The sequence below is a fragment of the Triticum urartu genome, chromosome 7A (genome assembly GCF_056163025.1).
Source record: "Triticum urartu cultivar PI428250 chromosome 7A, HENAU_Tu73, whole genome shotgun sequence".
Lineage (NCBI taxonomy): Eukaryota > Viridiplantae > Streptophyta > Magnoliopsida > Poales > Poaceae > Triticum > Triticum urartu.
Genome location: NC_141879.1, coordinates 748,554,935 through 748,569,831, shown reverse-complemented (window position 1 = coordinate 748,569,831; position 14,897 = coordinate 748,554,935). Strand labels below are relative to the sequence as shown.

Sequence of the window (14,897 nt, the reverse complement as noted above, 5' to 3'; positions counted from 1 at the left end):
ATCAGCACGTCATAGTGGTTACTGCCTAGGCCTATGCATCTGCCTCTACGTGGTTCGAACCATGGTTGTCCGAAATTAGCGCCAGCAATATCATATTCACCTTTTTATTCATTTTGACGTTCCCGTGTTTCAAAGGAAGGTACTGGGCCTGCCTGTTACAAGTCCTCTGCGAGCGCCAACTAGTCTAAGGGGCGCTTATGGCGCCAAACAGGATCGTTTAACTTTCCATCATCCGATGCGTATCGCCAAGGTCCAGCCGTCAACGGCAGTTCATGAGCAGCGTGGTTTCAATCTACTCCCTCCGTTTTAAATTACTCGTCGCAGAAATGGATGTATCTAGAACTAAAATACATCTAAATACATCCATACCTGCGACAAGTAGTTTAAAACGGAGAGAGTAAGCCCGAGCGGAGAATCCTTGCGCGGAGGAGGTTGCGTTTAATGCTGAAGGGGGGCGAGGGCAATCTTGCTCGGCCGCGCAACCAGTTTGAAAAGCAGCGACCAAGGAAAAAAAGGGCTTAGGTTTATATTAGTTATGAGTTTCTTCATTATGACCTCACTCGTAGGTAGCTAATAAGTACAGCCAAGTTGATCTCACTTAACATATGTCAATGTTCAGACCTGCAAGCTTCCGTTAATTAATTAGAAGGACCTCAATCCAACCCCAAGTCTAGTCTACGAAAATCTTGTTAACAATTAATGATGCCAGTTGATCCAGGACTGGCTGATATCTCAAGCCGATACATGGCCTGGAACGGCTATTGTTCGAACAAAGGTGAGCAGTGGCGGAGCTTGGGACACATCTTAGGAGGGGCAAATGGGCTGGGGGGGGGGGGGGGCAACTATTTGTTGGGTTTCGTAGTAATTTCAAAAAATTTCCTACACACACGCAAGATTATGGTGATGCATAGCAACAAGAAGGGGAGAGTGTGATCTACGTACCTTTGTAGATCGACAACGGAAGCGTTAACTTGGTTGATGTAGTCGTACGTCTTCACGGCCCGACCGATCAAGCACCGAAACTACGGCACCTCCGAGTTCTAGCACACGTTCAGCTCGATGACGATCCCCGGACTCCGATCCAGCAAAGTGTCGGGGAAGAGTTCCGTCAGCACGACGGCGTGGTGACGATCTTGATGTACTACTGTCGCAGGGCTTCGCCTAAGCACCGCTACAATATTATCGAGGACTATGGTGGAAGGGGGCACCGCACACGGCTAAGAATATGATCACGTGGATCAACTTGTCTCTAGGGGGTGCCCCTGCTTCCGTATATAAAGGTTCAAGGGAGGGGGGCCGGCCGGCCAGGAGAGGCGCGCTAGGAGGAGTCCTACTCCCTCTGGGAGTAGGACTCCCCCCTTTCCTAGTTGGAATAGGATTCGTGGAGGGGGGGAAAGAGGAGAGAGAGGAGGAAGGGGGGCCGGCCCCCTCTCCTTGTCCAATTCGGACCAACGGGGGGGGGGGGGGGGGCGCGGCCCATCTTAGGCCACCTCTCCTCTCTTCCACTAAGGCCCATATACCTCCCGGGGGGTTCCGGTAACCTCCCAGTACTCCGGTAAAATCCTGATTTCACCCGGAACACTTCCGATATCCAAACATAGGCTTCCAATATATCAATCTTTATGTCTCGACCATTTCGAGACTCCTCGTCATGTCCGTGATCACATCCGGAACTCCGAACAACCTTCGGTACATCAAAATGCATAAACTCATAATATAACTGTCATCGTAACCTTAAGCGTGCGGACCCTACGGGTTCGAGAACAATGTAAACATGACCGAGACACGTCTCCGGTCAATAACCAATAGCGGAACCTGGATGCTCATATTGGCTCCTACATATTCTACGAAGATCTTTTATCGGTCAGACCGCATAACAACATACGTTGTTCCCTTTGTCATCGGTATGTTACTTGCCCGAGATTCGATCGTCGGTATCCCATACCTAGTTCAATCTCGTCACCGGCAAGTCTCTTTACTCGTTCTGTAATACATCATCCCGCAACTAACTCATTAGTTGCAATGCTTGCAAGGCTTAAGTGATGTGCATTACCGAGAGGGCCCAGAGATACCTCTCCGACAATCGGAGTGACAAATCCTAATCTCGAAATACGCCAACCCAACATGTACCTTTGGAGACACCTGTAGAGCTCCTTTATAATCACCCAGTTACGTTGTGACGTTTGGTAGCACACAAAGTGTTCCTCTGGCAAACGGGAGTTGCATAATCTCATAGTCATAGGAACATGTATAAGTCATGAAGAAAGCAATAGCAACATACTAAACGATCGGGTGCTAAGCTAATGGAATGGGTCATGTCAATCAGATCATTCAACTAATGATGTGATCCCGTTAATCAAATAACAACTCTTTGTCCATGGTTAGGAAACATGACCATCTTTGATTAACGAGCTAGTCAAGTAGAGGCTTACTAGTGACACTCTGTTTGTCTATGTATTCACATCGTGTATTATGTTTCCAGTTAATACAATTCTAGCATGAATAATAAACTTTTATCATGATATAAGGAAATAAATAATAACTTTATTATTGCCTCTAGGGCATATTTCCTTCACTAACATCAGGTTTAGGCTAGATTTCTATGAATCTATGGGCAATTACTTATGATAATATGAACAAATCTCCTGGGTAGGGGGGCGATGGCCCAGCTTGATCTCCACTAAGCTCCGCCACTGAAGGTGAGGCGTCCTCCCTCATCTTATCCTAGGGGTGCTTACACTCTTATTATATTTATGAAGCCATGAATGGTCAATGTGCTTGCACATATATACATATAGAATGAGATTGCACGGAGGTACACACGCAAAACATTGTCCTCGTAGATGACAAGCTTTGCTTGTTAGTTACGTAATGAAGTTATGAATTGCTAGTTATTATGTTGCTTTGGCAGGATGCTAACCTTTGCTTTGTTATGTAGTGAACTGGACCATGTCCTGGATTGTGACTTGTTGCTATGTGTGGCTGTTATGTACTATAGCTAGTTGATGCTATGTGTTAGTTATGTAATGAACAACACCATGTCCTTGTTATGTGCTAGTTGTTGTTATGAAGTATGAACTGCAGTACACCATGTCCTTGTTATGTGTTATGAACTACACCATGTCATTGTTATATTTCTTTGGTTGGACCGTAGTTGTTATATGTCAATTGTCAAGTATGTTATATTTGTTGCTTGATTGTCTGCTTATTTATGCTGAAATGCTAAATACGGCTTAGCTTGCTATTAGGAAATCCAAATGGATAGTTATCCAGTTTTTCAACACAGTCATAAAGTGCCAGTTCGCATATCATCATTGATGCTTATGCGTACATCCTATGCAATGTGTGTACCGATTGATATTGGATATTCATGTTCTTTTTCATATCAGAAGGACATGTTAATATTTCTTGAAAGTCGAACAGATCCATATGCCTAATTTCTCCAAAGTCAAAGGTGAAGAAGCATCATCAGTTAATTTGACGACGCAACCGATGTACAAGTAGCACTAATTAACAATCAATCGCATGCAATAAGACAATAACTATTACTACTACCTCCGTCTCGATGACCTAGAACTACGCGGATGACTTATTCACCTAGACGGAGGTAGTACCAATGTCATGTGGCTTCACCAGACGGCTAGCTATACAAGTAGTAGAGCGAATGTGCGAGCAATGCACCACCAGCAAGAGCTACCGGGCTAGTAAACATACACACACACGTACGCATCAGAAATTACAAGTGAGCCGAGCGAATGGCAGCACTCAGCGGTGGCGTGGACGACATCGAGGCGGGGCACACGCCGCTCATCAAGCCCGCGGCGGCGGCCGGGGTGGACAGGCCGATTCTGGCGGCGACGGCGAACCTAACGCAGCTGCTGCCGTCGGGGACGGTGATGATATACCAGATGCTGGCATCATCCTTCAGCAACGGGGGAAAGTGCTACAGCAGCAACTGGTACATCACCATGGTGCTGCTCGTGGTGCTCTCCCTCTCCTGCTTCTTCTTCGTCCTGACGGATTCCCTGGTCCACAACGGCAAGCTGTACTACGGGGTGGCCATCTGCGGCCGCCTCAACGTGCTCAACCTGTCCAAGGGGGAGGAGGACGTGGAGTTCTTCGACATCTTGCCGGAGCTGAGGAAGCGCCGCCTGAGGGGCCAGGACCTTGTTCATGCCGTCCTCGTGGTGCTTGTGTTCTTGGCAATGGCGTTGACCGACGTGGGGATTCAGAACTGCTTCTTCCCGAACGCGGGGGAGGAGGCCCAGCAGCTGTTCAGGAACCTGCCTCTCGGAATCACCGCCTTCGCCAGCGTGCTGTTCAGCGTCTTCCCCACCAGAAGAAAATTCATCGGCACCAGCCATCACACTGCCTAATTAGCAAGCATACAGATGGGGTCAGTTCTTCATGTACCTCCTATGATTTGTAAACTGTGAAATGGGATGGTAGACTACTAAGACTAGATGTGTTGACTTTTATTATCTCAATGGTTTGTAATCATTGGGATGATGAACACAAAATCTATTTATTTTTCAACCGGCCTCTACCCCCTTTTGCACAATGGAGATATAGTTTTTAGAGCATCTCCAACACATGATGTAAAAGTTGGTGCTCAGAAAGAGTTTTAAGGAAGGAGAGAGAAGGTTTTGGGGGGCGCTAGAAAATTTTCCGCCGTAGATGTAAAACTGGTGCCAAAAAATTGGCCTTCAACTATTAGAACATGTTGGCATGTGATGAAACAAATCCGGAGCCGTCCTAAAACGGCGTCGAAAGTATCACTCTAGGTACACCGGATTTGCACCAAAATAGTTGAGCATCTGTCTATTGTGTCCATCTTGCCTCAACCTACAAATCACCTCACAGCCGACAACGAAACCATCATGCTTCGGTCGCTTGTTCTAATGCATGTGCATCGCAATGATCAAGGCAATGTCCTCATCTTCGTCCATCTCATATTCCTCTTCAGAGAAGGATACACGGAGAGGATTCAAACGAACTCATCTAAAACACAATACTTCCCATAACAATCTACTCCCATATCGCAACAAAAAACAAATGAGAAAATGAATTATTTTACCTTACAGGCTTTTCTTCGAACACCGTGTGCTCAAGGAGGATAATTCCGACAGGCTGCTCATCGAGACCAAGGTGGTTGTATGGCCGGCTAGGAATGACCTCGGGGTGGTCTTCGTGACACTGGGAGCTTTGGGTTGAGCCAACATAGGGCCACAGGGTTGAGCCGAAGAGAAGTAGGATGACGAGGAACAGAAGTGGGAGAAACATAGGGTCACACACAGTGGCGGAGCTACACAAGATTGGTTGGGGGGGCAAGAGAGAAAATGTCCAATTCTAAGGGGGCAAAAGCTGTATTTTTCCAATCTACACCTTCATATAACAAATTTCTTCACAAAATTTACCAAACCTGGGGGGGGGGGGGGGGGGGGCATGGCACCTGCAGGGTTGCATGTAGCTCCGCCAGTGGTCACACATGATAGAGCGGCTAGAAAAATGTCGTCCACATTTTTTTTGACATTGCGCAACCGAATATTATAGAACATATTCTTTTTTGAAATGTATGAACAGTTTCTAAAACCATGAGAACACAAACAAATTACATTCTCCGAACAATACTATAATATGCGATGAACCATTTAAAAAAAACTAAGCAAAGTAATTTTTCCATTATAATACATGGTGAATTTTTTAGCAAACATTTTTTAGTGATGTGGAAATATAAACATAATTAAAGTAGGAAAGCAAAAAAAGTAAAAAAAAAGGAAGAGTTTTACACAGGAGAAAAGAAAAGAACAAAAATATGTAGTGGTGCGGCCCATTACTGGCTGGCCTTGAGGGCAGCGGGTTGCTGCGTCGAGAGCACTTCTACAGCGCGACACCTATGTGTTTCTAATAGGAAATCGCCGACGGCCAACCACTAGCGGCAGGCCCATTTTGGTAGAAAATTGTTTAGTGATGTGGTTGCTAGGTTTGGTCGACCGTTTATCTTCGGTTTTTTCCTGTTGTATTTTCTTTTATTTTCTCTATCTGTGGTGTTTCATTGCTTCGGTTTTTCCATTTTTTACTTTTATTTCTCTATTTTTCTCATCAATTTTTTTCTTTCTTCACTTTTCTTTCTTTGGTTTTTTTCTGGTTTTCTTCGCTATCTTTTTGTTTCTAAGTCAGCTTTAAATCGGTTTTCTTTCTATTGAAAACATGTCTACCTTTTCTCAGTACAAAATATACATTTTTGGAGCCCACATGAATTTTTTTTTATACACGTTGGACATTTTTAAAATACATTTCAAAAAAATACATGTTTTGAAGAATTTTTTGAATACGTGACGACATATTTCCATATACACATTGTACAATTTTTTAAATGACAATGAATTTTTTATTAAACTGCATGGAAATTTTAATACATTGCATAGACATTTTTGAAAATTTGACAGGTATATTTTGGAAACACGTGAATATTTCTGAAAATGTCACGATACAATTTTCTAACGGAACTAAGCATTGGTTTAGCCTAACTGATCATTTTTTATGAAATATCACAACTAGTTTTTCAGATACAGGAACATTTCTATCCAATGTGACTTACACTTTGGCACGACCCATTTTTTTGACATTATTAAAGCTTTTTAAAAATGTATACATATTTTAAAAAACGACCGCATACATTTTTTTGAAACATTGGATTTTTTTGTCAGAACCATTTTTTAATCAAATTATCAACTTATTTTTATTATACTATGTTAACAAAATTAAGTTTGTATTTTAAAATTTCTGAAGTAAATTGAAGTTTTGAAATGTATTCATTTTATTTAGAATGCAAATAAAAGTAAAAAAAATGAAATTCTAGTGATGTCAGCATGACATCAGCCAGACAAGCCAATTCCTACTGAGTTGGCCTACCACAGGCACCTTGTAGACGTGGCAGCCATGCACCTAACAATAGGCGGCACAGAGCCGCACCCCCTCTACAGCGCTTCAGGCAGCACTTTGAGCAACAACACTAACAGACTGTTGCATGGGCCGGCCCAGTAAGAACTAATAACTGATCGTTCGGTCTGCCACACTCGAGAAGAAAGGAAACTTCACTGTTCGATCAACATATAATATGCTGGTAGCAATACGGCAAAGAAGGGAGGCGTGGCTTGAGGGGACTGCCGGTCCATCTAACTCGGCTAAGGAGGAGAAGGAGTAGAAAATTCTTTGGAAAACAGTTGTTCCGGGAAAAGTAAGAATGTTTCTATGACGTTTATCACAGCAATCGATACCTACCAATAATATTCACGCACACAGGCACATGACGGATTCAAGCTCTTGCGGTATCTGTGGCGCGCCCGACTCATGGAAGCACTCTTTAGTGGATTGTGCCATGTCAAGGTGTACTTGGGCACTAGTGGATGAAGAGCTAGGACAGAAAATTGCGGCTACCTCAGAACCCAATGTGAAACAATGGCTATTTACACACATGAACTCATTATCTCATGAGCTGTTCGTCAAGCTTTCGGTAACTTTATGGGCAATCTGGGCGGCCAGGCGTAAGGCCATCCACGAGGGAATCTTCCAAAGTCCCCACACTATACATTCCTTTGTTATTCGATTCATACATGATTTGGAGATGTTGAGGGAAGATGGAGGGAGAGAGGTCCGCTATATGCCAGCTCCGCGCGGTGCAACATTAAGGCGGTCCAAAGCTCCACCACTTGGCTATTGCAAAATCCATGTTGATGCCGGGGTTCAAGGGTGTGAGAAGAAGGGTAGCAGCAGCAGTCTGTCGGGATAGAGAAGGTAATTAGCTGGGGAGCTCGGCCTTGTTGATCAATGGACTCCTCGACCCAGCTACTTTGGAGGTTATCACATGCAGGGAGGCCCTTGCACTCGCATTGGATCTGAATTTGCATCAGTTTGTCATCTCATCTGATTCCAAACAAGCTGTTGGTGACATCAACATGGGGGCCAGAGGAGACTACGGAGCTATCATCAATGAGATAAAACTTCAAGCGTCAACTTTTACTTGTTCTTTTATCTACGAAAGTCGTGCTGTCAACCATGAAGCACATAGTTTAGCCAAATTTGTACTTAATCTTGGTCAGGGGTGCCACGTTTGGTTTGGCCAAACTCATGATCCGAACTATATCCTACTCTCTGTGGCGTTTGATAAATAAAATTTGGCTAAACCCTAAAGAAAAAGCCAGTTTTTTCTGCTCCTATTTTTTTGCAGGGCTCGTCTTCTATCGAAGTAAAGAACCAATATTTTCTATTTTGGAAAAATATCATGAATTTGAAAATATTCACGGAATTTAAAAAAAATCATAAAATTTGAAAAAAGGTTCATGAACCTGAAAAGTTCACAATCTCCAAAAATGTTTGTCAATTCAAAAACAATTCACAAATCTGAAAAAAGATTAGCAAAATACTAAAATTCCCAAATTTGGAAAAGGTACACGAATTCTAAATTTAGAATGTTCATAAATTTGAAGAAAAACATGTATTAAAAAATTGTGAATTCAGAAGTATTTCACAAAGTTTGAAAAAAGTTTGCAATTTCAAAATTGAAATAAAAAAATTTGATCGATTTGAAAAGTATCCCGATTTTTTAAAAAGAAAAGAATAAATAAATAAAAATCAAGAAAAAACCCAATAAAAACAAATAAAAAACTGGTCGAAAGCTTCACAAAACAAATCGAAAGCATCTAGATGCTTCACAAAACCAAAGTGAATTACATATTATGAATGCATTCGACTGATGCTGATAGTTCAAGTTCATTTCTTTTAGCATGCAACTATGCCACATCATCATGTCACCATGTATAAAAAAAGGCCATTAAGGTGGCCGTTTTGGCTCTCGGAGCATATGCTCCTTGATGAATAGTAAATACAAAACAACTAGTAATTTTTTTAAAAAAATTCTGATTTTTTTTGGATGTTCATGTTAGTCTAACAGGCATGATGGACAATTTTCATGGGAAATGGGATGGGATAGCAGTGCTTCGTCGATGAAAAATAAAATTAAGAGTAAATTTTGACATCTGATTTGTTTTTCACATTGGTCAAAATGCTTAAACTTTTCCACTAAAAATAAGTGGGTAGCATTTATGTGTGACAGTAAACACATATAATTTTCATTTTTTTTAGGCAGGCAGAGCATATGCTCCCGAGAGTCGAATTGGAATCCTGTATATTCTACACCTACAAAACAATAAATACAATCAATTCAATTGTGTGTATTTTCATTCAATTCACATATTAGTTAATCTAATTACAACAATATATCTCACTAAAATTTCAGGGGTATCATCTCACTCCTAGTTTTCCATTACTTGTGACGAAGGATTCACCCCCACCCCCCCACCACCTACGAACACCTCGTCGTCGCCGCCCCTACCCATCCCATCCACGGCGATGACTCTCCCCGGCCACCCCCTACCTCCCTTGCTCCGCCCTCGTCGATGGCCATGCTGCTCGATCGGCCGAGCACACGCGGGTGTGTCGGCCGTTGACGGAGTGGCGCAACGGATGGACCCCCCCTCTCCCTGTGCTCTCTCCAAGAACTGCATCAGGATATGATCCAGCCGTCTCCTCCTTCGCTGCGTGAGCTCAGCTTGCTGGCTACGCGGTATGCCAACGACCCGTCACATCCACAGTCCTGGCAAACCCCTCCCCGCTCTTTTTAGGTGCTGCCCGGCCTTAGAGTATCTCCAACAGCCGCGCTACGCGCCGCGCGCTAAAAACTAGTTTGCCACGCGCCGTTCGCCTGGTTTTACGCGGCCGCTAGCGCTGGCTCCAACAGCCGCGCTAAAATGCAGCACGCGCGCCGCTCCAGCAGCGCGCGCGACTCGCCAGGGCATTGCATATATGACATTTTGGACACAAAATGGATTTGAAAACATTCAAAATGCAATGAACATGACATATAAATTTTCACACAAACAAGTTGATAAATAAAAGTTCATGCCCACAAGTTCAAAATCATGCCCACAAGTTTATCCAACCAAGTTTAAAATGCAAACCAAGTTCAAGACACAAACGAAAGACACATCAATCCTCCTCCTCGTCTTCGTCCTCATCTTCGGAAGACCATTCTGCCTCCTCCGAAGATGATTCTTCCTCCCTCTCCTCATCGCACACTGCATCACGTGAAGCTCCGACGGTGTTAGCAAGATTTTCAATGGCACATTCATGGGAATGTGTGTGAGGAGGCACATCGAAAGACATTCCGCCCATGGCGGCCGGAGGTGCACCCATGCCTCCCATGAGAGAAGCAAAACTCATGCCTCCCATGGAGGCCATAGCGTCGGGGGGTGCTCCAAAGCCACCCATGCCTCCCATGTCACCTAAACCGCCCACGGAACCTCCGAAGCCACCCATGGCGCCGAGGCCACCGCCACCCATTGCGCCGAGGCCACCGCCACCCATTGCGCGAATCATGGCTCTTTTTTGGATCAAGACTTCTTCACGGGCAAGATTGACATACTCCTTTTGCACCTCATTGATGATAGATGTGTCCAAGAAGAACAAGTGCTTCTCCCATTCCAACAATCTAGTTCGCTCCTCATTGCTCACCTTCCTCTCCTCCAAAGCCACCTTCCTCTCCTCGGCCGCCACCCTCCTCTCCTCGGCCGCCAACCTCCTCTCCTCGGCCGCGGCATCTTGGTTCCTTGCCATTTTCCTCACCTCGTTGGCTTCTTTTCTTGCCTTCACAATAGCTTCCATAGCATTTTTGAGCTCATCATCTCCTTTCCTCTTCTTCTTTTCTTTTGCGTCTTTCTTGCACCCATCCGGTCGTTTTGGCTTCGAGTATGAAACCGAGTTGGGTGTGGGGCTTCTCTTGCCGTCACTTGATGCATCCTCCTCCTCCTCCTCATCATCATTCAACTCAATTGTTCGCTTGCGTTTGTTGCTCAAATTCAAATAATCCAAATCTTCACGCTTCTTCCATTTCTCATCATCCTTCAACACATTATAGCAATGAGGCAAGGTAAAGACCCTTCCTTTCTTGATCTTCCCCTTCTTGGTTTTCCTCTCCTCTTCTTTGAACAAGTTCTGTGCAATGTGGTACTACATGAAAACAAAGCAAGTTAGCACTTCGAACACCAACAACAAGTATGATGAACATGTATGGAAATGCCACTTACTCTATCGTCCTCATTTGTGCCACTTGGGTTCAATTTGTCAACCGCCTTTTGACAAGCCGCCCATTTTTGACAATTTGAGTTGATTGTCGACCACCAGGACCGAAGTGATCTCTCGGAGCGGTCAATTCCACTCACGTTGTTAACATCATAGTGTTCTTTCATCCGCCCCCAATAAGCATCTCTACTTTGTTCACCTCCAACGGATGGATCCCTCGACACTTGCAACCAAGTATTGCATAGTAAGATGTCATCGGCGTTGGTGTAATTGCCCGCTCTTCCTTTCGGCGCGTCGACAATGCCCTCACCCTCCTCGTCCACCTCGAACTCATGGTCTTCAAAATGCATGTCATTGGTTTGAGACATGCGAATTGTTGGTGCCAACACCCATAGTTGACATGTATGCATCATCGTTGAGACTACAAAGTTTTTTGAACAATGCGAATAAGCTATCTATATGAATGCATTCAAAAAATAACAAGAAAAAAAACGTTGATTTTTTTACCTTGGGGGCATTTCGTCGAACATGTTGTGCGCGTCGGTCGCCGGCTTAACGAGTGAGCTCGCCGTCGCTTCGGTAGCCGCCGCGCCCGTCCCACGCCCTGCAAGCTTCTTCCTTCTCGCCTTCGAGGTGTCGGAGCTGTCCGCCGCCTTGTTCTTCTTCGCCGATGACTTGCCCTTCTTCGGCCGCGCCGCATTGGGGAGCTTCGCGCGGGGGGGGGGGGGTGGGGGGGGGGGGGGGGGGCGGCGCGGGGCCGCGGCGGCGCAACACCACCCGCCGCCGACGTCATTCGCGGCGGCATGAAGAGGCCGCGCGCGAGGCCGATGCTTGGAGGAGCTCCGGCGAAGGCGAGGCCAACGCCCCCCACGCTAGGGTTTGCGATGGCGGCGGCGGTGGACGGGTCGCGGCTATAGGATGGGGTGAGCGGGGTGCCGGCGCGTGTGTCCATGGGGTGCAGCTCGCCGGCGCCGGCGCGCGCGGGGCGTAGGAGGCGGAGAGGAGAGAGTGCGACGCGAGCGCTCGAGTGTACCGCGCACGGAAGCGGGCGCCCCAAATACACCGCGCGAGATAGCGAATCAGACAGCGCGCCTAACTCCTTATACCGCGCGCGCGGTTATTGCGCACCCGCTGGAGACACCCGACGGGTTGCGCGCGCGCTAAGATGACCAAATTTGCGGCGCGACGCTTATTTAGCACGGCTGTTGGAGATGCTCTTAGACTGAGGCCCTTACAGATCCACAAGACAAACCATCCAAAAGACCATGAAAGCAAATAAAGGAGGGATACAAGCCCGTAGGCTGGGACACAGCGGCGCAGCGCTGGCGGTCAAACTACACGAAGATCAAGGGCTGTCGAGGTAGCGAGCGATGGCGAAGATCAGCCGGGGATATCTCTCATGATGTTCGGCGCAGCTCAGTGCACCTTGCCCGCACCTTTGCCACGAGCTCCTGAACGCGCCCTCTGTTCTTTGGTCTTGGCAGAAGCTTCCAGAGCTGCATAAAAGACACAATTTTGTACAAAAGATCAGCTGGATGCTTGATGAATTGTCCCTCTATTAAGGCTTTATTTCTCGTGGTCCAGAGAGCCCAAGCAATCCCCTCCCTGCTCTCCCTCCCAAGATTCAGTTTCAGTCCAGCCTCTCATTAGCCTGTAATACTTCCGCCCCCTTTCAGTTACCAGGGATTTTAACAGCAGATCTGATGCAATGCACAGTGTGTGTTCTGTTCACCAACAAGTCAGCTGAGCTGGTCTGCAGCTTCAAGAAGGAGGAGGAGGTTGCTGTCGGCCTGTCACTGCCTCGTCTTCAGACTCTGGAGAGTGGGCGGCAGTTCAGCTTGAAACAAAGGGTGAGTGGTCAGTTACGCAGATTCAGTTGTGCAGCCATGCAGATGATCGTTACCTGTATCCCCAATTTATCTGCGAGACCATTGTTTACTACACCAGTTGCTGAACTTATATGCTAGTAATCTTGATCAGTGATACAAACCACCCCCATGTGCCAGTGGCAAGCTCGATGTTCGGTTAACTTGAGCAAAGGATCCATCAATCGATGAGCTCCTTAATTACGGCATCGACCCGTACCCAAGTCTTCTCATAGCTACTCCCTCTGTCCCATAATATAAAAACGTTTTTCAAGCTAACATAGTTTGAAAAACGTTCTTATATTATGAGGCGGAGGGAGTAGCTAATAAGTGCGACCAGCCAAGTTGATGCACAATTAACAATGTGCCAATGTGTGCATCACGTTCAGCCAAGGCGATGTCACCTAACGCCAGCTGCTCGACGGAATGCCGCAACGGGTGGATCCCCTCCCCCTTGCTCTGTCCCTGTGCTCTCTCCAAGAACACCATCAGGGTTGAATTCAACCCGCTCTTCCGTCGCCCGAGCACAGTCAGCATAGCTAACTACTTACACCAGCTGTCCGCCCCCCTCCCTCCTCCCTGTCTTCAGGCTAACGGCACCAACTGAGGTCTACAGCTGCTAGACTCGTACAATGTCGCGAAGCAAGTCGATGCCGTCACTGTCTTACCCTCTGCCAAACGAACGATACACACAGTTTGGACGGAGTGGGCGTCGGTCAGACAAAGGTGAGTGAGGCATCACCCCCCAGTTTACTCCTGCCTGGCTGTGGTTAATTTTGCTCATTCAGATGTAAATTAAGCCATGGCGGTCTTCTGTCCCTTGTAATTAGGTTACCTGTAGCCCTGATTCAGCATCTACACTATTGTTTACAACTCCAGTTGCCGAAATTTATGCGAAGGTGTCCGGTCAAGGTACCACCTACTAGCTCCCATTGTTAGTTGGGACGTACTCCCTCCGTTTCTAAATATTTGTCTTTCTAGATATTTCAACAAATGACTACATACGAAGCAAAATGAGTGAATCTACACTCTAAAATATATCTACATAATCCGCATGTGGCAGTTTGTTTAAAATGTGTAGAAGGACAAATATTTAGGAACGGAGGGAGTAATTAATTAACTCATATGCCTAGCTAAGATAAGACACCCTACCCTTCCAAAAAACAATTATCAATTATGAAATGTCCAATTAACCCCTATTAATTGTAAAACCTGGCAGTCAACTCTCCCAGCCTTTTGAACCGGTGATGTGCACATCACCGTAAAAGATTGTTTTCGTATAACAGTATCGCCACGGCGATAGTGATTTTGCTGAAGTTGCAATCCAACACCAAATATCTCTCTGGGTTATCTCTTTCTCTCTGCTCTCCAAACTGATGTTGCAGGCCGTGCAGAAGAGTTGCTTAATTTGCATATCCCGAGCGTAGAAAGAGAGCAAGAGAAGGGAGAAACACGAGAGGAGGAAGAATTAAACCGTTGAAAATTACTTTTAACGACAAATATCATGGTATAGGTAATTAATTATGCAACACATAACCCACATTTTGATGATCAGACCTGGTCAAAGCTGAATGTAGAAATATGTGCGCACCATGTAAGTAGGGACAGAGGGGGTACTAGTACCCCAGGAAAAGATTCCCCTGCACACGTTTTTTTAATGTGAATAATAACAAGATTGATGTTGATGTGGCATAGTATGGTTGACTATATTGTATAAACACGTTTTTTTTTTTGGAAAGCACAATGTGATGCTTACGGTTGACATCCCAACCAATATATTCTCAGAATGCAGTACCCAGCAATTGCACACAAAATGAAATCTATATATGTACACCGGCGCACTCGTTGGCAAGCCACACAGAGGTCGACAAAAGCAAGATTACTCCAAAAGCA

At 45.6% G+C, this 14,897-nt stretch overlaps 1 protein-coding gene across 1 annotated transcript; it reads left to right on the top strand.

The window, feature by feature from the left end:
- Positions 1 to 3,600: 3,600 nt before the first annotated feature.
- On the top strand, positions 3,601 to 4,536 carry LOC147962754 (protein DMP5-like). Its single transcript, XM_087536177.1, has one exon. The coding sequence runs from the start codon at positions 3,756 to 3,758 to the stop codon at positions 4,374 to 4,376; it is 621 nt and encodes a 206-aa protein (XP_087392303.1). The 5' UTR covers positions 3,601 to 3,755; the 3' UTR covers positions 4,377 to 4,536.
- The last annotated feature ends 10,361 nt before the right edge of the window (positions 4,537 to 14,897 follow it).

Excerpts from the sequence above, each read along its gene's own strand:
- LOC147962754 (XM_087536177.1), top strand. The coding sequence starts at position 3,756 with ATGGCAGCACTCAGCGGTGGCGTGGACGACATCGAGGCGGGGCACACG.